Source organism: Ursus arctos, unplaced genomic scaffold (assembly GCF_023065955.2).
Source record: "Ursus arctos isolate Adak ecotype North America unplaced genomic scaffold, UrsArc2.0 scaffold_11, whole genome shotgun sequence".
NCBI classification, from domain to species: domain Eukaryota; kingdom Metazoa; phylum Chordata; class Mammalia; order Carnivora; family Ursidae; genus Ursus; species Ursus arctos.
In genome coordinates, this window is record NW_026622775.1 from 64,974,936 (window position 1) to 65,002,445 (window position 27,510).

At 37.7% G+C, this 27,510-nt stretch overlaps 2 protein-coding genes across 3 annotated transcripts in view; one reads left to right on the top strand and one right to left on the bottom strand.

Annotated features, from left to right (window-relative positions):
* Window positions 1–2,158: 2,158 nt before the first annotated feature.
* ESCO2 (establishment of sister chromatid cohesion N-acetyltransferase 2) lies at window positions 2,159–24,908 on the bottom strand. The gene is made up of 11 exons (XM_026518940.4): window positions 24,660–24,908; window positions 23,551–23,610; window positions 21,689–22,526; window positions 19,769–19,862; window positions 16,099–16,156; window positions 12,708–12,834; window positions 11,475–11,606; window positions 10,374–10,463; window positions 9,639–9,782; window positions 6,199–6,374; window positions 2,159–3,649 (listed from the first exon to the last, which is right to left on the bottom strand). The coding sequence occupies exons 2-11, from the start codon at window positions 23,595–23,597 to the stop codon at window positions 3,517–3,519; spliced, it is 1,839 nt and encodes a 612-aa protein (XP_026374725.3). The 5' UTR covers window positions 23,598–23,610; window positions 24,660–24,908; the 3' UTR covers window positions 2,159–3,516.
* Window positions 24,909–26,313: 1,405 nt separating this feature from the next.
* The window catches only part of CCDC25 (coiled-coil domain containing 25), a 41,795-nt gene continuing 40,598 nt past the window's right edge, over window positions 26,314–27,510 (top strand). For both annotated transcript variants that reach the window (XM_026518941.4, XM_044391140.2), the window contains exon 1: window positions 26,314–26,453. In XM_026518941.4, the coding sequence (XP_026374726.1) occupies window positions 26,426–26,453 (28 nt within the window). In that variant the 5' untranslated portion in view covers window positions 26,314–26,425. The remainder of the gene's footprint in view (window positions 26,454–27,510) is intronic.

Consider the following 27,510-nt stretch of genomic DNA (forward strand, 5'->3'; position numbering starts at 1 on the left):
TCTTATAGTTGCTATGGATAGGAAGTTTATGTCCCCCTAAAATTCATGTTGAAGCCTCATCAATCCCTAATGTGATAGCATCTGTTAGGGGGGACCTTTGGGAGGTGATTAGGCCATGAAGGCGGAGCCCTCAGGAGTGACGATCTCTGCCCTGTGAGGATGCGGCAAGGCTGCGAGGCAGGAAGTGGGCTCTCCCCGGGCCCTGGAGCTGCCAGCGCCTAGATCTTGGACTAACAACCTTGGGAACTGTGAGAAATCAATTGTTTAAGCCACCCAGGCTACAGTATTTTTGTTATAGTGGCCCAACTTAGACAATAATGAAATGTTGAAAGCTTTTCCTATGAAAAATGGAATGAGACATTAATTCAAAACTGAAAATCCATAAGAATCTACAGATGAACCTTTGGAATTAAGTTTAGAAAGGCTGCTGAACGCAAGGTCAAATATAGATAAGTCAGTTGTATTTTATTATCAGCAAACAAATGAAACTTTAACAACTTTACTTCCAGTGGCTTCAAAGAAAGTATCAAATGCTTATGAATAAATCTCAATAAATTACATAGGACCTCTAACATTGAAAGCCCCAAATTACTGAGAAACTAAATAAATGGGGAAGTATACCATGTGTACAGACAAAAGATAAAATAGCTTTTACAATCAATCTTTCCCAAATTGGCCTATACATTTGATGCAATTCCAGTAAAATCCCAACAGTTGTTTTTTTGAATTGGTGTTGGCTTTTTGAGGGTCTTAAACGGATTGTAAACTGTACATGCAAATGCAAAGGACCAAGAATAGACCCAATACTCCTGCAGGAAAAAAAAGGTGGGAGCATTTACAGTACCAACATCAAGATTGTGATAACACAATGTGATACTAGCACAAGGAAAACCCGCAAGGCTAGTGGGAATAAAGAGGCAGAAATAGACTCCTACACTGGACAAAATCTATGATAAAGGTAGCAAATCAATAATAGATAAAAGGGCAAGAAGCTCGAGTAGTCACAACCACTCCCACCCCCTGTTCCCTGCTAGTGCTCTCTCTCAAATAAAATCTTAAAAAAAGAAAAAAAGATAGTTACATTTGAGGAAAATGATTAAAGAGAAAACGAGGAAGACTTCTGGCAGTGTTTTATTTTTTTAGACTGGGTAGTAATTATGAAGGTGTTTGATAACTGAGGTGTACATTTTTAAAAATAAACTTTTAAAGAAGTTTTAGATTAACAGAATTGTAAAGAGAATTCCCATATACCCCACACCTAGCTTCCCCTAATGTCAACATTTTACGTTAGTATATTTGTCACAATTAAACCAACGAACCAATATTGGTACATTAACAAAATATACTTAATTTAGATTTATTTGGTTTTCACCTAATGTCCTGTTTTGTTCCAGGATCCCACATAATATTTAGCTGTCATGTCTCCTTGGCTATAGTAATTTTTCCGACTATACTTTGTTTTTGGAAGATTTCATTATTTTATAGCAATTTTAATTTCAAAGCAAAATTAGAAGGAAGCAGAGATTTCCATATACTTCCTTCCCCCCTCACATGCACAGCCTCTCCCACCATCAACAGCCCCTATCAGAGTGGGACATTTGTTACAGCTGATGAACTTACACTGACAAATGAGGGGTTACTCTTGGTGGTGTCCATTCTGTGGGTCTGGACAAACGTTTGAGATGTATCCACCCACATAGTGTCACGTAGACTAGTTTCACTGCCCTAAAAATCCTGTGTTCCACCAATTCATCCTTCCCTTCCCCAAACACCTGATCTTTTTACTGTCTTCGTAGTTTTGCCTTTTCCAGAATATCATAAAATTGGAATCATACAATATGTAACCCTTTCACATTGGTTTCTTTCATTAATATTAAGGTTTCTCTGTGCCTTTTTGGGGCTTGATAGTTTATTTCTTTTTAGCACTGAATAGTCCATTGTCTGGATGTACATTCATCTACTGAAGGACATCTTGGTTGCTTCCGAGTTTTAGCAATTATGAATAAAGCTGCTATAAACGTCCAGTGGGCAGGTTTTTGTGTGGATATGTTTTTAGTGATCAGTTTTTACAATCAGTGAATATGTACTGTTTCTATAATCACAAAAATAATTTAGAAAGAAAATCAATACATTTGGTTGTATAAGAAAACAGACAGAGAACATTGAAAGGAATTTTAATTGATTCACCACAAAGCATGGAGCAAGCAAAATAATGTTAATAAAAATTTTTAAATAAAATATTTAAAACAAAACAGCAGTGCAGAAAACAGCATTAAAATGTTTGCATATTACACACATTTTAACACTTCCACATTCTTTTTGGAATCCAGGCTTTTAAATTTGGGGAACCTGTTAACTTACAGGCAAATAAAAGAAGGCAGACGAACTGATTCTACAGAGTTACAACCCAGAAAAATTACTTCCCTGGAGTCCTACCGCCAGATAAGCAGTTACAGGAATTTTAGAATCAAAACTATATTCTTTGCTCTTCAAAGTAAGTATCCAAGAATTATACTAGGAAAATGTGTGCATACTGAGGTGTGTTTTCATAAAGTCATCACATTCTCCGGCCCATCAGCCCAGATACATTGCTTTACTGACCTCAGTTATATATTACTATTCACTTTGTCAGCACGTAGCCAGACTCCTCAGAACAAGTCAGATGTATTTTAAACATGCAAAGGTTTAAAAAAATGTAACCATAGGAATCATCTAATCCAGCTGGGGGTCCATTCTGTTAATGCCGTCAATATCCAGCAACAAGCGCACTCAAGCAGCACAATTAGCATTTTCACACTCCCGAAAGTCCCGAAATGACAATAGTGCAATTACTACATTTAATTGTAATCGGATCCGATGACAGGTACATTTTGCTTAAAATCATTTTTGAAAGGATTAAAATCTTAAGCTGCAGAATTCTGTTCTACATAAAAGAATATGGAAATCTTACTCATTCTTTACCATAAAGATTAGAAAGCCCTCTTACAAATTAAAAACCCAAAATACTTTCTAAATCTGTTCAAACTGAGTTGCTCCAGCCAATACCAATAAAATGAGAATTTTGTGTACAGAATCAAGAACTACCTTTAGAGACCGGGCATGGAAATTATTTGCCCGTCTTAAATTTTGATATTTGCTCCTGATTGGGCATAAGATAATCCTGGTGCAAAAGTGTGCTTTATAAGAGTAAGTGGCCACAGATCTGTGAAACCACCTTGCTTTGTCAATGCTTTTAGGTAGGAGGCATGTCATTGTCCAGTTATAGCGACAAAGCTTCATAATTAAGGATTCCAGTGCTAGTCAGTATATATTATCCAAAAAAAAAAAAAACTTTTTTGAATCCCCAGATAATTTTCAACAAATTTATCCCTCACTTTTCAATTCATAAGGAACAAAACTGATACAGGTTTATGTGTATATATGTGTCTTAATATATTTGATACTTACTAAATATTATATGATATGGGGCTGTCTGAACTCATCCACACAGTAACTGTTCTATAGTAGACACTGGCTTCAGCTATTAAAATTGTATACAAGGAAATTAGGGGTGTTGCAGTATTTGGTTGCAAATAACTTGCCATCTGGCGTTGGGTCAGAAAACGCTATTTCGTCGATCTTGAGAAAACAGCCAAACATGAAACAATTCCTAAAGAAGAGGAAAGGACAATTTAACAAGGGAACCAACTTAAAATTCCAACTAATCATTAGCATAATTTATTTTAAAGCAATCCAAATATAAAATTTTAATCTTGTTAAATACTCTTGATTAAAATAAAAATTATTAAGTGATAACATGACTTAATGCCTCAGATTTTAGAGATGAAAGTCTAATGATACTATTTCACAGATGAGCAAACTGAGGCCCAGAAAAAATTCTGCTGAGAGAGAAAAGGAGCCATAAAAACCATCTAGCTGACTCCAGGGGATCCATGGTCATGAGCAACAAAGAGACAATAATATTGCGGACTAGAAGCCATCATTAAAACTAAAAAACCACCATCAACAATTTTAACCAACAACTATTCTCCTCAACCACACCACACGCTCAGAGCTTTAAGGAGGCAAAAACTAACCTGCATTTTGACCACAACTCTCCTGACCCAGCTCAACTAGGATTAAAAGTAATAAAATGAAATGATTAAAAGAATTCAACAAAATTGAGGGATATTCCCAAAGTAACTGGCCAGTACTCTTCAAATTCTTCAAGGCCATAAAAGACAAAGACTAAGAAACTGTTCCAAGTGAAGGAAGATGAAGATGAAGGAACCAGGACAGCTACGTGCAGTGTGATCCTGGCAGGAACAAAAATGCCATGAAGGACGTTTGAGACAAGTGACAAACCAGAAATATGAACTACACATTAGATAAAAGCATTACATTAACATTAAATACTCCATGTTTGATGACTGAAGTATGCTTATGAAAGAGACTACCTTTCATCTTTTGCCTTAAGAAATACACACTGAAGTACGAGGGGCTCAAGGGGCATAATGTACCTAACTTACTTCCAAAGAATTCAGGAAGAAAGTAAATGTTAAAACTTGATGGATCTGGGCAAAGGTAAATAAGGCTTCCTTTTACTATTCTTGCTACTCTTTTATAGGTTTGAAATTATTTCAAGAAATATAAAATTAAAGATTGGATTCAATTAGAAGATATAAGCATATAGTATACTACGTAATTTCATACAAAGTTTATTGTAAATTTGCTAGAATCCAAAGCAAAATATTGGTTTGATTAAATAGGTCTTACTATCTTTATAAGTGATATCAACTATGGAAAGAACATCGGGTCTGTGGGTTTGAGTCTTAACTCTGTCCTTCTATTCGCCTATCAGTGTAGACGTGTACTAATAATCCCAGCTGAGCCTCAGTTGCTTCTTAGGTAAAACAACTAGGAACAATATTCTACTGTTGTGAGCATTTAAATATATATTACCTGCATAGACGAGAGGGTTGAGCCCAAGGCTCCTCGTGTACAGGATAGCTGCCAATTATGCTACGTGTATCTTCAACTCACAGACGTGAGGAGATGTGTTCTCAAATGAATGTGTTTTTATTTCTCTGTTAAAGGCAACTTAATTTTAATTCAGTGGAGGTTAATACTTCGTTCCTTTTTTGTGGCCAAATAATATCCCATTGTTTTTATGCATTAATCATGAATTTGGTTGTTTACACTTTTTTTGGCTCTTATGAATAATGCTGTTATGAAGCTTCATGTATTAGTTTTTATATGGACATAGGCTTTCATTTCTTTTGAGTATATACCTAGGAGTAGAACTGCTGGGTCATATGGTTAACAGTTTAGTTTTTTGAGAAACTACCAGACTATTCCACAGTAGCTGTACCATTCTACATTCCTACCAGCAACATGCAAAGATTCCAATTTCCTCCACATCCTCACCAATATTTGTTATTTTCCCCTTTTTAAAAGAAATTGATAGTCACGCTAGTGAATGTGAAGTGGTATCTCACTGTGGTTTTGGTTTGCAAATCCTTGATAGGAGCCATATGTATTTCTTCTTTGGAGAACTGTGTATTGAAATTCTTTGCCCATCTTGAAAGTGGGCTATTTGTCTTTTTATTGTTGTGTAGTAAGAGTTCTTTCACATATACTGGATATACTATACCCTTATTAGATGAATGATTTGCAAATATTTTCTCCCATTTTGGGGGTTGCCTCGCTAATTCACTTTTACATTTAGTTACACTTGTGAATTATATAGTAAGTCTTCATTAATCATACCTGGTCACACACTAGTCAATGGACATGTACAATTTCTGTACTTCTTTTTTTAAACCCGTATTTTGTTTGTATAAATTATATTTACTGCAATGTTAACTTTTATTTACATCTGCTGAATCTAATAAAAATTTAGGCTTGTATTTTGCATTTTCTATTTTGTTTTTCTAGTTCATTTTCTAGCAATTCATCTCATTTTATTGAAGTGTCAGTCTGTAATTACACTTGTTTTCACCACAGGTAGTTTGATGGGCACTGGGCTATCATGTTTCACACTTGGAATGTTGTGCCCTAAACTGAATACATCTCATGGGGTTTTTTTCCTCCGTTGCCAACACTTGCGTTGGTAATATTTAAACAGAAGTGTCTTAACATCGTTCCCTTTGACTCATGAGCCGGGAAAGGTTCTGGGAAAGCTAATCTGGGTCTAGATCCATTTATTTTATTTCTTACCTCAGAGTATCTACCAATCGTCGTGCAATGCGCTTTCTTCGTTTCAATCTGAAGACCCAGATTCTGCTTATTCCACAGACTGCGGGTTCTGGTACATTGGAACACTGCCAAGCCCGGTGACATTCTTTGGAGCTTGGGGATTCTGGACCAGTTGGTTCAGAAAGGACACGGAAGGCCTGCAACGACATACAGACGCATCTAGAGCTACCCGTACAGTTGAGTTCACATTTCTTTTTAAAAGCCATTCCTTGGGGCGCCTGGGTGGCACAGCGGTTGAGCGCCTGCCTTCGGCTCAGGGCGTGATCCCGGCGTTCCGGGATCGAGTCCCACGTCAGGCTCCTCCGCTATGAGCCTGCTTCTTCCTCTCCCACTCCCCCTGCTTGTGTACCCTCTCTCGCTGGCTGTCTCTCTCTCTGTCAAATAAATAAATAAAATCTTTAAAAAAAAAAAAAATAAAAAAAATAAAAGCCATTCCTTAAACAAGACTTAAGTATCTAAAATTAATCCTGTTATACCTTCACCAAAAATGGTAAAATTCTAATACTTTTTGAATTCTTATCCATTTAGTCACACAATGTTTAAAAAAAAAAAGTAGTGGTGTTGAGATATTCCTACATTCTCATGTAGGACATACCATTATGAAACTTCCTTCTTCTGATTAAAAAAATTACAAAAATCAGGCTCTTACTTTTAATCCAATACATAAACTTCTCCCATTCTCTCCAGCCTAAACTATGTTTATGATATACTGAAAAACTGATAATACTAAAGAAGAATTTTCATACTAACTAGGAAATTTGGCTGGTATTTAAGGATTTTAACTTTCTTTTATGAAATAATGTAACCTTCACCCGGTTTCCTCCAATGATTTTATCTTCTGTAACTATAGTACAATACCCAAACCAAGGAATTAGTGCAGGTATAACATATGCATACAGTTCCATGCTGCAGAACAATTCATCATACCTGTATATTCACTTAAGCACCGCCACAGCCAACCAGCACACAGAGCTACTGTATCATCTCCAAGCTCTTTCTCTTGCTACCTCTGTATAGTAACGCCCCGCTTTTCCCCCTCCAACATCTCTAAGTCCTGGCTACTTCAATCTGTTCTCTGTTTCTATAATTCATTTTGAGGATGTCATATAAATGGAATCATACATCATGTGACCTTCTGAGATCGGCTTTTTTTCACTAGCACAATGCCCTTGACATCTATCCAAGTTGTTGCGTATATCAACAGCTTGTTCCTTTTTATTGCTAAGTCACATTCCATTGTATGGATGTACCAGTTGTGTAATCATTCACTTACTGAAGAACACTTTCATTGTTTCCGGGCTTTGACTACTACAAATAAAGATGCTATCAACATTCGGGTATGGGCTTTTGTGTAGGGTAAGTTTTCATTTCTCTGGGATAAATGCCCAGGAGTAGGACTACTGGGTCATATGAAAAATGTACGATTAATTTTTTAAGAAACTGCCAGGGTGCCTGGGTGGCACAGTAGTTTGAGTGTCTGACTCATGGCTTCAGCTTGGGTTGTGATCTCAGGGTTGTGAGATTGAGCCCTGTGTTGGCGCCATGCTCAGCGTGGAGTCTGCTTGGGACTCTCTTCTTCTCCCTCTGCCCCCCCCCCCACTGTGTGCACATGCATACACTCTCTCCCTTTCTCTGAAATAAATAAATCTTAAAAAAAAAAAAAAAAAGAAAGAAAGAAACTGCCAAATGTTTTGCAGTCTTAACACTTTATGTTTCCTACAACCATGTCTAAAAGATCTAGTTTCCCTGCATCTTTGCCAGCATTTGGTATTGTCACTACTTTTAAATGTAGCTGCTCTGATAGGTGGGTACTTAATTAAGTTTTAACTACCGCCAAGAAAACTTTGCTTTTGAAATAAGAAATAAGAAAAAGTAGAAGATAATATGTTTGGCTATATTTGCCTATCATCACTGCATAGTCTACTTCTTTAAAATAAAAGGCCAGGGGCGCCTGGGTGGCACAGCGGTTAAGCGTCTGTCTTCGGCTCAGGGCATGATCCCAGCATTATGGGATCAAGCCCCATATCAGGCTCCTCCGCTATGAACCTGCTTCTTCCTCTCCACACTCCCCCTGCTTGTGTTCCCTCTCTTGCTAGCTGTCTCTATCTCTGTCAACTAAATAAATAAAATCTTAAAAAAAAAAAAAGAATCTTGTGCCAAGCGCCTTATTTTAAAAAAAATAATAAAAATAAAATAAAAGGCCAAATTGATCCCTAATACAAACCAGCTTCTTTTCTCTCCATCTTCTGATAAACACACAAGAGACGCTACATTATGTGTGTGTGTGTGTGTACGTATGGATATATATATATCCATACGTACACACACACACACACATATATGATAAAGAAGCAGATAAAAAGAGAATAAGCAATAAAGATAGTAGAAATGAGGGGCGCCTGGGTGGCTCAGTCGGTTCAGCATCTGACTTTGGCTCAGGTCATGGTCCCGGGGTCCTGGGATCGAGCCCCACATTGGGTTCCCCACTCAGCCAGGACTCTGGTTCTTCCTCTCCCTCTGCAACCCCCCATTTGTACACACTTTCTTTCTCAAATAAATACATATAATCTTAAAAAAAAAAAAGTAGAAATAAGAGGAGAAAGGGAGGCACTTACACAAAGGTATAGGATAAATTTATGCTGGTATCATTTTAAGACATATTGAAACAGTATTTTTAAAAGGAAGGAGACATAAGTGCGGATACTACGAAGTCAGGTAAAAAGAACACATTTGAACTATAATTCTCTCTAGCTAAAGATTATACTGTAAGCTCCTTAAAGGCAAAAACTATGTCTCTCTTTCTAGAACAAAAGTTGGCAATGCCCTTGACATCTATCCAAATTGTTGCTGTAAAGGGCCAAGTTGTAAATATTTTAGGCTCTTTGAGCCGTGTGATCTCTGTTACAAAAGCAATCCCAGATAATACGGAAATAAATAAGCATAGCTTTGTTCCAATAACGTTTTATTTATAGAACAGGTGGTGGGCCACACTTGGTCCATAGCTGAAGTTTGCCAACTCCTCTTCCAGAACATTGCTAATTAGCACCTAAAATAGATTCTAATTAAGGGACAATAATTATTTTGCCAGATATATTAACCTGCACTAAGCCACATGTTCAATACCTGGGCTCTATAGATTTGCTTATTTAAAATCACTATATTTTATAGCCTAGGTATGGAAATGACTACATGAACATAAGACTGACTTACTTAGTCTGCTTACATATGACAAAATACCAAATATAACAGAAATAAAAGACTTCAACTATCCATATGGTCAAGGATATTGTAGTAGGGAAAAAAGTCATTAATGGTAGCATTCTTAAATACTTATTGAGATTTCACCCAACTACTTTATTTTGCTCATACATTATGCCAATAATTTAAAAGACATACTATACCTGTTTGATGGGCTCTGCAATTAAACACCCAACTACTCTCTTTTCATCAGATATGAAGAGAAAAGTCTTGGTTTTGTTTGGACATCTGGGAACAACTTGGTGGAAGCCCAATTCATTATCGACAAGTTCTTGGACGTCTTCTACCTAATGATGTTAAAAAACAAAAGAGATTAATTTATGATTACTATAATTTTAGCCTCTTTTACCTCTATTTCCTAAATTTACACACTCCCCAAATTATTTCACTATTGATGCATGTATCTGCCACTTTGGAAACGGGGTTTGAAAAACCTGATTTACAGATCATTTTCAGCAGAAAGAAATGCAGACTCCTGGGGGAGTATGGAGTGGGAAGTGCCAGAACAGATTTTGTTTCAGCTTTTTTTCATTGTTCACTGGGGGCTCAATATCCAGCCCAAGAAACAGACAATACCAACACAGAAAAAGACTCTGGGGCCATTAATTTCTCAATATTGAAAAGTTCAGTTTATCTTTCGCAAGTGAAAATGAAGGTAAAAGATAAAACAGATAACTGTTTTCTTTAATCTTTGATGGACACTTTGTCTTATAATTCTAAATTTAGTTTTGTATAAACCGCCAAGAAAGTCATCCTTCCATGAGCACCAAAGTGGATTAGCTCTCAGGAAAGGTGTTTTATACTTAGGTTGATTTCTTGGTGAGAGGAGAAAGAGGGAGTAGGAGGAAAGCAAGGATTAAAAAACGAATATTCCATACCTTTCTGATAGCATAACTTGGATCATGTGGCAGGACCAACACAATTTTCCCGTCCCAAAACTCTGCTACTACACGTTCTTTTTTCCAGCCCTGACAAAAAGAGTCACAGTTTAATTTGAAGAGGGGGGAAAATATATAGTCTGGAGAGAACAAAAAATGAACAATGAATGATATGAAAAAAGACACAATCCATCTAACGGGATGTGAGAAGGGAAATAAAAGATGCCTAAAACTAAGTGCCTGTCCTCAGGAGGCTGACAGCCTGGTGGGAGACATGTATATAATCTACCACAAAATAAGGCGAAGTCAGTGAAAGAGCCCTTTGTAGGAATATAGAGAAAAAAGGATGAATTATTAGGAGTAGAAGGGGGAGGGCTAGGATAGGCAGAATTTTAATAAACCACACTAAAAATATAGGAAAAAAGGAAATGCATTTGAGTAGCAGGAACAATCACAAAGGGCAACAGTAGGATGTATTGGACTAGAAAGGTGCTTGATAAAAGATGGAACCTCTCCTATCAGAAAGAAAAAGCCTGGAGAAACGACAGAAAAGTTGTTTTTCTTTTTTTTTCTTTTTTTTTTTTTTTTAAAGATTTTATTTATTTATTCGACAGAGATAGAGACAGCCAGTGAGAGAGGGAACACAAGCAGGGGGAGTGGGAGAGGAAGAAGCAGGCTCACAGCAGAAGAGCCTGATGTGGGGCTCGATCCCAGATCGCCGGGATCACGCCCTGAGCCGAAGGCAGACGCCAAACCACTGTGCCACCCAGGCGCCCCCAGAAAAGTTGTTTTTCTAATCCTAGCTACAAAGCAGAAAGTAAAGTGAGGAGGTGCAGAGAAGTGAGGTCTCAAGTCTTTGAGTTTCATATCCTAATTGTTCAGCTCTGCCCAAAAGGCTAGAGTTAAGGATGAAGGGTGTTCTCTCAACCTAGAAAAATACTTCTCTTATATTAGGATAGAAAGTTTGAACTGGCACTTTTATTAAAAGTTAGCTTTTAAATACCGTCAGCCTCAAATATTAAGACAACAAAACTTCAAAGAAATGTATCTCTGCAGGCTGTTTTACTTTTAGAACAAACTGAAAGACTCTGCTTGACTTACTGTGTATTTGATGCCCTCCAGAAATCTGTAGTGATGCTGAACATGCTGCAGTTCGTCTCCAGGGCTGGAAGCAGTGTAGATCATGCCACAGGACTTACACATGGTGGCTCCAAAGTGCTTCTGACCTGCGTCCTGTCGTTGGGAAGAGAAAAAGAAAAAGCCCATCTTAAACATATCACAAATAGCTCTATATTTATAAGCTCATGTAACCACTCACTCAAATTTCTCCTTATTTTTCTTTTATGCCGGCACGAGTGAAATACTGAATGAAAGTCTGGTTACTATATCCTCTTCCCCCATCTCCTAAGCAAAACGGAATGAGAAGAGACCTAAAAATACAATAGATTGGTGAAAGAAATGAAGCTGTCTCTTTGATGGTATAAAAAAAATCAAGATTCTTTAGCTGGACCCATAGTTCTAGAAGGAATCAGATTAAATCATAAAGATAATATCTAAGATAAACAATAAAGTTTCTTCATGAAGCTCTTAAATAAGAGACCTGAAATGGCCTTGTTTCAAAGAGGCAGGGCAAAAATCTCAGGACCTGTACATGTATTATATAGTATTTTTTCCTTAAGTGATTAGGAATATTAAAATTCTTTGCCCCAAGAGTTGATTAAAAAAATAAATATAATACATAATAAAAGTTCAGAAAAAGCACAGATAAATTCATGAATATATAAGAAAGTCAGGAATATTCAATTTTATGGCTTATTAACTTCCAATCTATCTCATGAGGCAATATTTAATGCTACTGAAAATACCAAGTTCTGAATGAATACTGGGGTTGGAAAACTTTCTGCAAAGGGCCAGACAGAAAATATTTTAGGCTCTTTTTGTCTCAAATTCTTCTTTTTCTTTTTTCCAATGCTTTAAAAACATCAAAGCTATTCTTAGCTTATAGGCCATGGTTCAGATTTGGTCCACGGCCATAATTTGCCAAACCCAGGTCTAATACAGTGTAGCTATGCTCATTAAATTTTTTGTGGATCAACAATAGTTTTCCTTATCTGCAGACAACTCAATCATGAGCATTCTACTAAATTACTAGCATTGCTTAAAATTATGAGTTTGAAAATCTACTTGACTAGCTTTAAATGCTTCCACTACTGGCATTTACAAAACTCAAGATGTCTCTAAACCATGTTAACTATGCTAAGACAACATGTCTGACTTCATATTCTGTATGTGAGAGCCACAAAACAGGAGGAGCTTTGTTTTAAATTTACTCACAATGATGAGCTGCTCTTTTGTTTCTTTATTTGTATCTCTGGTACTAGTACTTTTCTGGGTATTGATCTGTTTCAAGAAGTTAGCAGATACGACGGATCCCACAGAAGACTGTTCTTCAACTAAAGATCTTTGAAATGAAAGTTAATAAATTATTACTTATTAATATTTATTATTAATTATATGTTAAGTATTATTATTTATATATTATTTAATAAAGGAAAAATGTCTGAGAAATTACAATGAAAAGAAAACAGATGTGTACATAATACCTCCAGAGAACATTGCAATTTTTATTGCTCTCTGTTGACAGTAACTTGATGAAGAAATAGGGCTCAGAACAATGAGAAACCTGAGACCCGCTCAGAGAGGAGCAGTAGTTTCCTCCAGGTAAAGTAGTAAAGAATGGCAGTAAGACACAAATCCTCACCTTCTAACTCTGAGTCCAGGGGACTCTCACTTACAGTATCAGATGCACATACACAGTCATAATAAGTTGACTTCCACCTTACGTGATTTTTTTTTCTTTTTTTGCTTTACCAAATTTTAGGACATGTAGGCATAATTTTACCCATATAGGCATAAAGAAATTCCTGCAACACCACAGCAAAGAAGCAGATTCTATTACTGAACTTCACAGTTCCACAGGAAGTCAGCCACCAGCATATTATGATCCAACTCTTTATTTGGGCAGTTGAGTGAGGCTAATATATTCACTTGTCCTCATACCAAATGCACCACCTCACTATTCTCAAATACTTAGGAAAAAAATCTTTTGGCTGCATTGAAGGTTTTGAAGCAACCTGTTCTCATTAGGAAAGAATGTTGGGATTGGCTCACAGAGGTTGTAAACTGGAGGCTCTCGGGCCAAATCCAGCTAGCAGGTATGTTTTGATTGGCTTACACAGTGTTTAAAACTTTGGATTAGCTACCAATATTTCAAAATCTAGAGATTTCACTTAAAAATGTGTATTTCCAATATTGCAAGAGACACTATAAGATCACCAGACCACTATTTCTTCAAAGAATGTAACTAACATGGCATATGTTCTTTTAGATGAGATATGCATTCTTCAGGTGGCTCCAATCTCCACCCAATCTCTGTAGGCCCTGAGTTTCTAACTGTTGTCTTATAATGAAAGGACCTTGGTTTTCCAAGGATGAGAGGAATAAAAATCTCTGGAGAGTAGAAGTAAAAGAAAATTGGCAAGGAAAAAACCAAGGGCCCAAAGCAAGAGAGTCAGAGAAAACTAACAAGTTAAAAAACAAAAACAAAAACATGCTAGAAAAAATCTGTCCAATGCTTTAAGGCTAAGCCAAGCTACCCTGTTATCATTTGACTAGGAGAATATCTTTCAAACTGATTTGGCAATACGGTAAGAAATATATTTTACCTTTTGACCAATACAGACATATATATATAGAAGTAAAAACAAAAAAGTTTCACTAAACAACTTACTGTTAATAAAAAACTGTGAGGCATGCATTATTCCATTTAAAAAATGCTAGCTATGCTTTTAAACTGCTCTGACAAACCACTAATAGTACACGCCTGTAATATAAAGCACACTCTCTAGGTTGCTTGAACCCATCCTGTTTATGCAACCTTTGCTAAGGAACTCAGCTCTTCCTATCCCTGCATGTATGACCACAATTTATTTATTTATTTATTTATTTATTTATTTATTTATTTATTTCCTTTTTTAAGATGTTATTTATTTATGAGCGAGAGAGAAAGAGAGAGAACACAAGCAGGGGTGGGGGCAGAGAGAGAAGCAGACTCCCTGTTGAGCAGGGAGCCCAACACCAGGCTTGATCCTAGGACCCTGAGATCATGACCTGAGCCCAAGGCAGATGCCCAACAGACTGAGCCAGCGAGGCGTCCCTCTTTATTTTATCTTAGTAATTCTAACATTTTATTATATGTATTCGTTTAAATGCCTAGCCTCCTCCAACCATAACTGCCATGATAGGATTATGTTTTATTTATCTTCACAACTCCAAAACTCAGTATAGTTCAATACTGCATAGTACTCTATAAATGTTTGCCAAATGAGTGACTAAACAAAAAATGTGAGACAATGAGCCTGGAGAATCTGTAACCTACATAAATTAAAAATCATAGGTTAAACCACAAGGGATTGATGAGCTCTGACCTTTTGGGTCCAACATAAAGAGAAATTTCGAACAGTTCAAGCAATAGTATCCTAATATCTCCTTAGGCTAGATTAGATTAGTGTATACACTTTTATCAGCCAATTGCGGTACGTTTCAATTCTCAATAGTCACGAAAGAAGACATAGATGGAAAAAAATGGAAACCTACAAAAACCTAGGAATATAGCCTTTGAAGAGGGAAATTTGTCTACCCAATCCAATCTCTGAGATAGATGGAAGGTGAGGTGCCCTGAAAGTAGAACCTAGGGGGAAGCTCCTTGCTCAATACCTCCAGTTATTTATCATCAAGTGGGGAGAGAAGGACCAAAACCTCTTAGGAAGATGTTAAGACTATAAGAAACTTCTTTTCCAGCGCTTTCCCACCTATCCTGCTCACACCTGCCCATGCCTCTCTCCACCCCCATCCCAGTCTTAGCTTTGACTAGGATAATGGTAGCTTCAGCTGGGATTTATAAGAGCACTGAGTTGCTGCAAGTTACTCATGCCTCTGGCCAGCTTCCTAGGCTATAAAATGGGGTAATAATGGTACCTACATTGTGAGGTTGTAAATGCTCATTAAATGTGAACTATTATTACTATATTATCACCCAGGAAAGGCAATATCGCCGAATAGGCTTTAATTCAGATATAGATTCTAGTCATGGTTACTAAGAGTTGTTGCACCTAAGAGCTGTGCAATTGTAACTGAATTGCTATCAGTTTCCTCAGCTGAAAATGGAATTATTTATAGTATCTACCTTCTAGGTTGTTGTAAGAATCAAGTGAGATAAAGGATATAAACTATTTATTATGGGTCAGGTACTGTATAAAAATGTTAGCAAAACAGGGTGCCTGGGTGGCTCAGTTGGTTAAGCTTCTGCCTTTGGCTCAGGTCATGATCTCTGGGTCCTGACATTGAGCCCCACATCAGGCTCCCTACTCAGCAGGGAGCCTGCTTCTCCCTATTCCTCTCCCTCTGCCCCTCTCCCCCACTCATGCTCTCTCTTTTTCAAATAAATACAATCTTTTAAAAAAAGAATGCTAGCAATTATTGTTGCTCAAACCCATAAAGATTTTTCCCTTCTCTCAACTCTTAGGTTCTTATGAAGTTTCTATGAGAGGCCTTATTTCATCTTAGGAAAAAAATATTCTCCAAATTAAATAGTGCAAGAAAGAAAGATACCCAGAGGACTCAAAATTAAATACAACTTAAACATTAAAACAAGAGCAATCCCTACCTTTTTGTATTGACTGAAGACACACTGAAGATGGGATAGACGATGGACTCAGGAGAAACTGGTAGGGGAAAAAAGTGACAATATATTATAAAATAAACTCAAAGCTTTAAATCATAAAATTTTAAAGTTAATATGACCAAAACATTCAAATCACTTGATTTCAAGACTTAACAAGTAATCAAAACTGTATGGTATTGGCAAAAGGACAAATAGATCAATGGAACAAAATAGAGAGCACCAGACAGACCCACACAAATACAGCCAACTGATTTTTGACAAAGAAGCAAAAGTAATTAAACAGAGAAAGGACAGTCAACAAATAGTGCTGAAACAATTGGACGGTCATATGCAAAAAAAACAGCCAAAACCTGACAACACTTTTCCATAAAAATTAACTCAAAATGGGGGGCACCTGGGTGGCTCAGTGGGTTAAATCGTCTGGCTCTTGGTTTCGGTTCAGGTCATTATCTCAGTGTTATGGGATCGAAGCCCGCATCGGGCTCCATGCTCAGCTTGTCCCTCTCCCTCTGCTCCTCCTCTCTCTCTCTCTCAAATAAATAAATGAATAAAATCTTTTAAAAATTTAACTCAAAATGGATCACAGACCTATATGTAAATGTAAAACTATAGAACTTCTAGAAGAAAATGTAAGAGAAAAATCCACATGAACTTGGGTTTGGGTATGTTATTATATATAACACCAAAAGCACAATACATGAAAAGAAAATATTAAGTTGAACTTTATCAAACTTAAACATCAGCCGTGATGGTGGGGAATCCCAAGATGGAATGCAGACTGGGACAAATGCATCTCACTGTATCAGAACTGCACAGCATAACTGCACTTAAGAGGTAGGGGAAGAACGGGCACTGATCTAAGTAACTTCATGAAACTGTTTTAACTAGAAATGATGAGGCTAAAGACAAAAGGACTGTAAATATCATACTCTAACTGGTGAATATTTCTCACAGGAGTGCGATTTAATAATTCTGGAACTATTGTGCAAGTGTCCTGGGACTGAACAATTAAGTTGGTGGATAGTGAATAGTGGGAACCAGGTTTTTCACTGTCCATGGGAGGCTATGGATAAACAAGAAAGGGATAAACCCTGAGGTACTGGATTAGAGTCAGAGACATCAGGTTTGAACTTGTGTGTATTTACTATATGTGCAGATGGAGAGATAACAGGAACAACTAGAGACGTGTGTATACATGCGTTAGTATACATACATCTAGTTCCTAAATCTGTCTGCTGACAGGGCCTAGAAGCAATGACACAAGTTCAGAACTTGGCTTCTAAATAGAAACCCAACAGAACCAGTTTCCTTGGAGAAATGGCTGATTCTAGGACTGGGGCATGGAACATACAAGATGAGCCTGGAGTACCCTGTAGTGCCAGAAAATAAAGAAGTGCTCAAAAAAACAAAAGGACAGGACACCTGAAAAGACCTCCCTCCCAATGGTCAAAGCTAGAACAATCTGAATGATAGAATAAATACTGTAGTATTAGATTATAACCCAAAATATAAAATATTTGAGTCCCTACTAGTAAATGTCCATGAGTCCATTTATTTAAAGATTGAATAATTAGGAGAAAAGAGACAACATTTCTTTACAGAAGATTTCCAAATATTATACGTAAATATTTCCCCTTCCAGATGATGGAGCTTAATCCCCTCCTTGAAAGGATGGGCTAGACTTAGTGATTTACTGCCAAAGAATAGAGTATGGAAAAGGAATAGCAGTGACTTTAGAGTGGAGAAACCTGCAAACCTAACCTTAACCAACTGACAGAGGTTAACATCATCTGTAATGTCACGTGGACATCAGTACTCCCAATCCAGTGTGGTGAGAAGAGTACTTCCCCTCAGTGGCATTCTTCCCCAAAACCCATTAAGTCCAGGCTATCAATGAGACAAGGATCAGACAAACCAAGATTGTATAGGATAACTGGTTAGTACTTCTCAAGAAAGTCAAAATCACGAAAAACATGGAACATGCAAAAGACTGTAAATGTCATAGACCAGAGGAGATGAATGAGACATGATAACTAAATGCAGTGTCATACCCTGGACCGGATCCTACAACAGAAAGAAGGCATTAATGGTGAACTCCAAATAAAGTCTAGAGTTTAGTTAATAGTAATGTACTAATAACAACAGTCTCTTAGTTTTGACAAAAGTACCACGGCAATATAAGATGGTAACAATGGGGTGAGGGATATACAGGAACTCTCTGCACTGTCTTCATAACTCTTCTATAAATCTAAAATTACTGCACAATAAAAAGCCTATTAAAAAAAAAGACCAAAGTTAAAATAGTAGTTGACTAGAGCAAAATATGTTGCAAGTGGGCTATGTAGTAAAAAGCAAACTTTTAACTTTGTATTGAAAAATAGAGTTCATTCTCTAGAAATAAGGCCAAAATAGGTCTGATCTGCTGTGGCTAAGTTACTTAACCTAAGTCTCTTTCCTCTTCTATAAAATGGGCATACAAACCCATTTCCTAGGGTTGTGAGGAATGATAAACTAATTATGAAGTAAAAAACTTTTACCATTTGTATACTACCTTTATGAATTTTGCCATATCCTTATGCCATCTGTATTGTTTTTTATTCATTAAATATTTTTCTTTAAATGGACTTAGTGTACTGAAAAGAATTTATTTTAAAAGAAAACTTTATAACTACTGTAAAGGGAGGGCCATTATTATTCTGTTACATGTTCTATTACATCAGTAATAGCACAACCCATGTGAAGCATAACACATACTGAACACTTGGCACTGCCTGGTACATATTCAACACCTAGTAAATACTAGTTATTAACAGTGTATCTCAGAATTATCATTATGAACAAGCCTTCTATATATATCATTAAGTCCTGTTAAGTGCTATTGTTCAGATTACACTTTTGGTTTTTTGTTTTCTTTCTGTGAACTGCAGTTTTCTCACTATAGTCAACATATATATAACTCCTAGAATTTTAATTTATTTCCAAAATTACAAATACAACCAACAAGGTAAAGTTACCAAGAATCTGGCTGGTAAATGTTAATTAACCTCTCTATATATTCACAGTTTAGTAAATACTGTTTATTTGGACAATGACACCATGAGTTAGTAATGGGATTTCAGAACTAAGAGAAATTTAAAAATGAAGACTAACCCCTTACTTTAGACATCTCCCCGCTAGATCACACAGGTAATTAGTGGCAGACCTAGATAAAATCCCAAGGTTCCTGGTGCCCAATTCAGTGTCCTTTCTGTGGCTTCATAAATTGTGCTTACTTACAATTAGGGCTTTGATCAAAAATATATAACCTAAGTTGTTTTTACTCCTTCCTATTATTTTGAGTAAAAGATAGGTAGGGTAGGTGTGATGAGAAGACCGAGTTCTAGGGAGCCTAAGTAACTTGGCCACATCGCATAGACCAACTATGCATCAGTATTCTGTCTTAAATTCTAGCCCAAGGTCTCCTTGTCTTCAAAATGCATCGCATTGCTTACCATAGAAAACAATGTCACTGAGATAAACACAAAGATACAAACATAAGCACACATACTGAATAACCCCCCCCAACATATTACTGTATATAATTCCATATTGACACATGTAATGAATCATCATTACAAGTAAATAAACTCATTTTGAGAAGTTTCTTACTTACCCGCCTTGTTATCACTGAGAGAATCCTCTGAAGGAAAACACTTGTTTTCATTAGGCATACATTCTCTTAAAGAAACTACTCCACCTAATGATTCCTGAAAATAATGAATAGGGAAAATTAAAGGAAACCTATAATTCTTAATTATTTTCTATCTCATCAATGAATCCCAATAGATTTATTCTTAAAGCACAATATCTGCTTTATTATAAATTACACTTTTAAACTGATTTTAAATCCTCAATTTTCAGGCTAAGGAAAATTTCCTCTATATTTACCAAATATACATAATCTTTTAAAAGATAGAGTGCACATATTTAATACTGTAATTTTTCATCCTGTCAAAAACGTATTACATTTCCTAATAAAGATGGTAGACTGAAGATTATAAAACATCCCCTCTATGGTAATGAAGTAAAAAAAAACTAGCAAAAATGGCAAAAATTCCCCCAGCAGCCACCAAACTGGAAGGGACAACCTTCTGTCATAAGCTTTAAAAACTGGCAGTCAAGGAAAAAAAAAAAAGACCTTCTGTCATAAGCTTGAAAAATAGGCAGTCAAGGAAAAAAAAAAAGAAATTCTGGAGTAGCTGGCGAGGCTTCTAAATCCCATTTGTTGGACAGTAGCAGGGAAGGGGGGAAAGCAAAGTAGAAAACATTCTCAAGTATTCCACTAACACTACTAATTTGGTAAGACTCAGAGAATATATAGTTTGGGAGGATAGGAAAAACACCCTTTTGATTAAAGTAGAACTCCTACTCAAGACCATTACATCTCAGTAGTGATGGGACAACGCATCAGTACACCATTTCTCAGGGCTCCATAATGAGTTGGGGAAAGGTGATGTACCCGCTAACGAAAAAGAGGATTCATCCTTGGCTAGGAGAGATGAATACTAGTAGTGGGTATTTAACAAAATCTTAAGAATCTTGAGCAGAGCTCAGTTCCACAAATTTAAGATGCACAAAAGCCCAGCTTCTCAAAGATTTCTGAAAACTAGACAGAACCCAATACCCAGCTCTTCAAAATGAAGCTCAGAAAAGAAAATAAGGCAGAAAAGAGTGTTGCAGAGAATGAATCACGTCACTGTATAAATGCTGCATTTTTATTACCAAATATATAGGGAGAATACTAACCAGGAGATGGATGGGTGGAAATGCAGACACCACCTCCCCCGACTGCCATTTTGTTTTGCTAACCTGAGAATTTTAGCCTGAATTGTGCATTTTTAAAAACTGAGGTACCTTTATATAAGGTCCACAGATATAAAGTATACAATTTGATCAGTTTTGATAAACTTATGCACTTATATCACCGGAACCCAAACCTCCAGTCAAGATATGGGGGTGTTTTTTGGCAGAAAAAATAGGAAGAATTAGTAAAATCTGAATGTCATGGCTTAGCCAGCAAGAACAAGGTATTTTAAAAAAAAAACTATATTTTGTCTTCTCTAAATTTTCTAGAATCTAGCACTTTAAACAATGAGCTGAAACAAACAAACAAAAGGAATATGCTCAGACACTGAAAAATTACTACCCTGGTTTGGTTTTTTTCTACTTTCTAAAAATACTACCAAGTAAAAATTGCTAAGCTTCTCTGGACTTTAGTAATAAGGGGACTTAATGAAATGTATACCTTAATGCAAGAAAATGTTGTAGGCTTCCTCAAGCCAAAAAAGAGATAAAAGTCCCATCATTCCACCCTGCCACTAAGTTCTTTAAAGTGATTAAAATATACTATTTGGCTTCATAAAACAGTACTTTGGACTATAAAGAAAATAAAATTTTGTTCAACCACATTATATATATATGTGTGTGTGTATATATATATATACATATATATAGATAGATAGATATCTACCTATATATATGTATACTGAAGTTTTAGTTAGTTTTTTAAAGTTACGTATTTGGTTTTCTTTACCTTTATTAATTTCTCTTCCTTTTTACTTCTTGCATGAAGCAGCTCGACGTTCGGTTCTTTTTCTAGTAACAAGCACTTTGGCGCTTGTCTTGTCTCAAAATTTTTTCTTTTACTGACAGGCTCTACGTCAGCATCTTCGATCGCTTCTGATATATTCTTTTGTGTGAGTCCCAGTAATGGCTTGTTTTCCAGAGACAATTTTCTAAGACAGGGCTTTTTTCTACTAACAAAAAAGGCCGCTCCACCCTGGAGTGTAACTTGTGGTTTGACTTTTTGGCTTAGAACCCGAGGAGCATTCAGATTATTTTGAGCTGAATAATAATTATTCTCTTTCTCTACAGTTGGCTTATAGGCCACTCGATTTTGCTTGGAATTTTTAGGATTCTTTGATAGAGGCTTGATGCATTTATATTTTGGTTGATACTTAGAAGTTAAACTCTTTTGTGGTTTTTTATTCAACCTCTTGGAGCAGACTGGTTTTTCCTGCATTTTTTCTGTCACAATGGGATAAGATTTCTCTTCATTATTAGTTTTTAGACAAACGGATCTACTCTCTTTTATCAGCTTTCTCTCTAATGGGTTGAGGTACCACTTATCTTTGCTGTAAAAGGATACAGTAGACATGGCAGATTTAAATGGTGAACCTTGATTTGCAGATGGAAATCTGTTTTTTTTAGTTGTTTTGAGTGGACTTGAAACGAAATGGCCTTGTTGAGAGCAATGTACCTTTTCTTCATTTTTATCACTGCTCTGGCAAATGTAATTTTGATCAGGTGATGGAAATATATTTTCAGCAAAGTCCAAAATTAATGTCTTTGATGGAATGTCTGATAATAGGCTATGAAAAGAAAGAAAGTCCATTTTTAAGTATCATTTTGCTTCAATTTTATGCCAATCTACTGCTAAGTAATAAACAACCATACTTGTAGGTTATACTAAAAACAATACATCCTTTCTACCAAACATCCATCCATACACATTATCTATTAGTTTAACAATAGGATTCTCAAATTGTGTCTTTACCAAAGCATTCAAATATTTTTCAAAAGTCTCAAGAATGCTTGTAAAAACAAACACTGTTAACAAAAAAGATTTGATATCGTGTGTGCACACGCACACACGCGTGCACCCGCACACTTCAAAACCTATTTCTAAGCTTTGGCCATATACTCAGAGCTCACCAGGCTTGACTGGCTACAAGTTCCCTAAAATTATTAATTCTATATAATAAACTGACCCCCTCAAGCCTGTTCTGTGGGGAGTAATTTATCTCCCGTTATGACATGTAGTAAGCACTGACTAAAGAGACTCTCTAGGATTGCTCACAGAAGAATACTGTATGAAAAACACTATGTTAATTTTTTTTTTTTTTTAAAGATTTTATTTATTTATTCGACAGAGATAGAGACAGCCAGCGAGAGAGGGAACACAAGCAGGGGGAGTGGGAGAGGAAGAAGCAGGCTCATAGCGGAGGAGCCTGATGTGGGGCTCGATCCCATAACGCCAGGATCACGCCCTGAGCCGAAGGCAGACGCTTAACTGCTGTGCCACCCAGAAGCCCCACTATGTTAATTATTATATAAGAGAACAGAAAGGAGCAGGTAATAAAGATTTGACACACATTTCCAAGTCATAGAAAACGGCTCTGATTCTCTCCGAGGGCACTGAATAATTAATTTTGAAAGCTTACCGTATTTCCAGATTAGAATTAGAATATAAAATGTTACTATAGCCACAAGGAGTAGACAAGTGGAATAATGGAAATTTTAAGAAATAGAAGAGAGAATATAAGAAAGACAAGAAGGTGGATTTTTCTTTCTTTTTTTTTTTTTAAGAGTTTCTAACCACAGGATGAGACTCACTTGTTTGAAGAATGCTGCTTCCTTTTTCTTGGAGTAAAAGCTGACATCTTAACTGAACTCCTAAAAGCAATACGAAAATTATAATAACCAAATTTATCCAATATGTATAAAAATCACTGTATCAAAATTTACTTTTAGAGTCTGAAAAAGTTTTTTTATGGATGAGGTATTTTAAAAAGCAAATCACTTCAATAAACATTTAAACCATGAAGGTTAAAAAAAAAAAAAAAACACTGCATCACCGAAGCAATTAAGAAGAAATAAAAGTAGAATTAGTACATCTGTTTCAAGCTGGAAAATGATCCTAACCAAGGAAGAAATATTTTTTTTTAAACTCCATTTCAGGGCACATTTTCCTCTTTAGTTAGCTTGATTAATTAACACCAAGTTTAAATACTCTACTGGGATATCTTCCTGTGATTTCCCTCACCAGACCCCACACTTCCTTAATACGCCATCTAACACATTCTCTTGTTGGTTTAACTGTCTTTCTCAACAGCCTGAATGTTCAATGAAGGCAGAGACCGTTTCTAGCTTTTTCCTCAGAGTTCAGCAAGAAAACGGATTTAGCATAATCCTCTCCCATCTTACGAGGAGCCTAGAGCAAGCCGCTTGTTCCTTGTTTATAAAAGACTCAGACCTCCTCCGGCTGCTGAAAATAAACACATTCGTGCACGTTAATTCTCGAGCATGAGAAAGGCTGGTTATGTTGTTCGGTACTTTCTCCTCTTTCCTTCGGATCAAGTACATTAAAAAAATAATACACAAGCATGATTTCAAGGTTAAACAGAAAACCACGGTCCCTGGAACTCAATGTCGAGCCACGGCTTAAGAGAAGACTCTTCTGGAGAAGAATGAGGAAAGGTATGACAGGAAAGCTTGCCTGTCCCCGAACCCTGTCAGGGCAAAAAGACAAGGAAACCCTAATTCAGAAAAATGGAAACCGGGTGACCTCAAAGTGCGGAGAACCCCCGGTGGTTTCGGTCTCGAGGCGCCGAGGCGTCAAGCCCTGCACTAAAGCTTTTTCCTTGACATTCACCCGGACGTTCCACAGAATCTCCTGTTCTCCTCAGTCTTACGCCCCACGCCTCGCCCCCCAAAACTCTTACCTGAGGCTCGAAGCCGGGAACCTCTCTTTGGCGGAGCCAGTTTCTCCTCCACTGTATTCAAATTACCGCGCGCCCGTGAAGGCTGAGGCCGCTGCGTTCTGATTCGCCGCTTTTCAGACTCTTCAAGGGCTGGATCGATGATTGGTCGTTCACTAGCCCTTGCCCCGCCTATCTGGGAGGTGGTCTCCAAGATTCTCCCGCCCTTGGCAGGTGAAATGCTCTCTCACGCAAGCTATCCACGCCTTCCATAATCCCTTGCGGCAGCGCGGGGCTCCATACCCCAGGTCTGGTTTGGATGCATTCTGGGAATTGTAGTTTTCGGCAAAATAAAGGCACCCTCTTGAGGTTGAAGTACTTTCTGGGATCACTTGGTTTAGCATATTTTTGTAAAGTAGCCTCCCCAAGAATCTCCAGGCAGTTATCTTTCACATTTGAAGCTTTGTTCATTAATTTAACGTTTTTTATTATTATATTTTATTATATGTTAGATTTCTAGTTCATTATTTTTCAACATAAAAAAATTAAGTCATGGCACTAAACATCTGTGAGATGCCGGGCAGTCTCACACCCTTCAAGAGTTCTGTTTCATTTACTTCTCGTCACAACCTGTGAGATATGTATTATCATTCCCATTTTACTGAGACTAAAACCGAGGGCCTGAAAACAATTACTATTTATAGGATACAGCTACGTTCTTGTTTTGGGAAGCCGTAGGGTTCTTAAAGTACTCATGGGTTGTCAGCTGCTGTTATTATCTTCGTGTCACCAGATCCTGCTACAGTCCTTGGCACATTTTTAGTTCTAAATAAATTTAGTTAAGGGATGCACTTTACTTCATATGAATGTAGTCTGTCGGAGTAAAGAGAAATAATCCGGTCAAAACTAACTGCTGGGCAGCTTTATATGAGTAACATTATTCCCACTTGAAAAAAGCAGATAGATTTCTGAGGTTCATTGGTTTGGAATTCGCCCTATCACCCAGGTAATAGATGGCCGATCTTAGATTTAAGGGCAGAACAGGCCTGAGTCCAAACCCCAAGAAGCATATGCCTCTGGGGAATATCATTAACAAATCACTTTAGTTGAGCGCTCAGTATGTTCTAAACCCTTTACGCCTGTTAACTTACTTAACCTTAGCAAAATAACCTATGAATTAGTTGCTCTATTCATCTTCATTTTGCAGATGAGGTAATGAAGCACAGAATGTGCCCAACAAACGCCTTACAAGTGATGGAGCTAGAATATGAATAGTGGAAGAATTTGAGTTCATTTCAAAATAAAATGACCTCCTACAACGTGCCAAGTACTGTGATTGGCGCGGTGAACCCCTGTCTGTGAAGAAGGCAAATGGTTTCTGTTGTCAGAGAGCCCATCATGGGGGTGATGGGTAGCAGACAACAAACAGATAAACCTCAAGATAAGACCGCCCACTCGGTGGAGATTCTAAAAATAAAGTCGGCCAAAGGCATTTTTCTTTTAAGAAGATGGAATTTCCCCGCTGCCTTTTCCAACCACGAATTGTCCTAGCTCCATCTTCTTTCCTTCTTCAACCCCTCAATGAATCCCATTAGCCCGCCTGCACCCCTCCTTCCCCGCCGCCAGGATTAAAGATGGCCCCTACGGGATGGCGTTATGACGCGGCCCGACGTCCGCCGGAAGTGCGCGAGGAGTTCCGGGGAGCAGGCGGCCTCCGTGCTCTGGTATCCTGAGCTAGGGAGTTGAGTGCGGCTGTTGCGCGCTGGAGTCGCTGTACCGCTGCCGGGATCATGGTGTTCTACTTTACCAGCAACAGCGGTGAGTGGGTACCGTGACCTCCTCCGTCCCTGCTCGACAGCGGGGCTCCGAAGCCGGGACCCCCAAGCTGCTGTTCTGCCTGAACTTCATCCTAAAGCTGCTCCTCCTCGACGGCGCTTCTTCCTGCGCCCTTTCGGTCCCCACGTTGTGTCCGTCCCTGTCGTCCCCGTATGCCCCTTGTCAGGGCCTGGGGGAGTGTAGGTGGACCTTCACCCCTGCTGTCTTTGTATCTGGGAGTTCTGGTCCCTCGGAAAGACCTCCCTTCGCTACCTGTGGGCCTTTTCACACCCCCGTCCCAGGTCTCACTCCCACCTCCTTGGCCTTTATTCTGGCTGCGTCCAGGTAATTACCCACTTTGAGGAAGAAAGGAGATACCTGCCAACCACACTGCCTTCCAGGAAGTGCGCCCTACCCTTTTAGGATAGCGTTGTAGGTCCTGGAATGTAACAGAAAACGGTAAAGAGACCGTGGAGTGGCGGTACAGCCACTCACTGGGCAGACTTGAGGTCCCAGATCTCAAAAATTGACATGTGATAGTGTTTCTGATTTGTTTTTTGGCAGCCAAGGAAGGGGTGCTTTTAGTTCCCAGGAAATGCTATGTCTTGACCTCGTTTTTTCTGCTTATATTGTTCCTTTGCCTGATCAATCCCATTAACTCCCATAAGACAGCTGTGACCCATCTTTTACAAATGCCTCTCCCAACCTAACTCCCACCCAGAGATTGCTTAGCTAAACCTCTTTGGGGGACCCCCTTAACACTCCGTGTGTATCTTTGGTATTGCTCTTGTCATATGGTATTAAGTGCTATCTGCTTAATCTAGAGTGTAAGCTTCTTGAGGACAGGGGCAGGATCTCCTTGTTTCCCTAGTCTAGTGCCTGGCTCATAGTAGTTAATAACTGCTTGTTGAATAAACTAATGGTATTTTTTGACTTAGTCATAGCACATACTATTCTGTTGTTGCTCTGCTTGCTTGTTAAACGTTGAGATTTAGGCAAAACTAGTCCCATGTTGTTGAATAGGGTGATACTTTCTCTAAAAATAAGAACATTAAAGCCC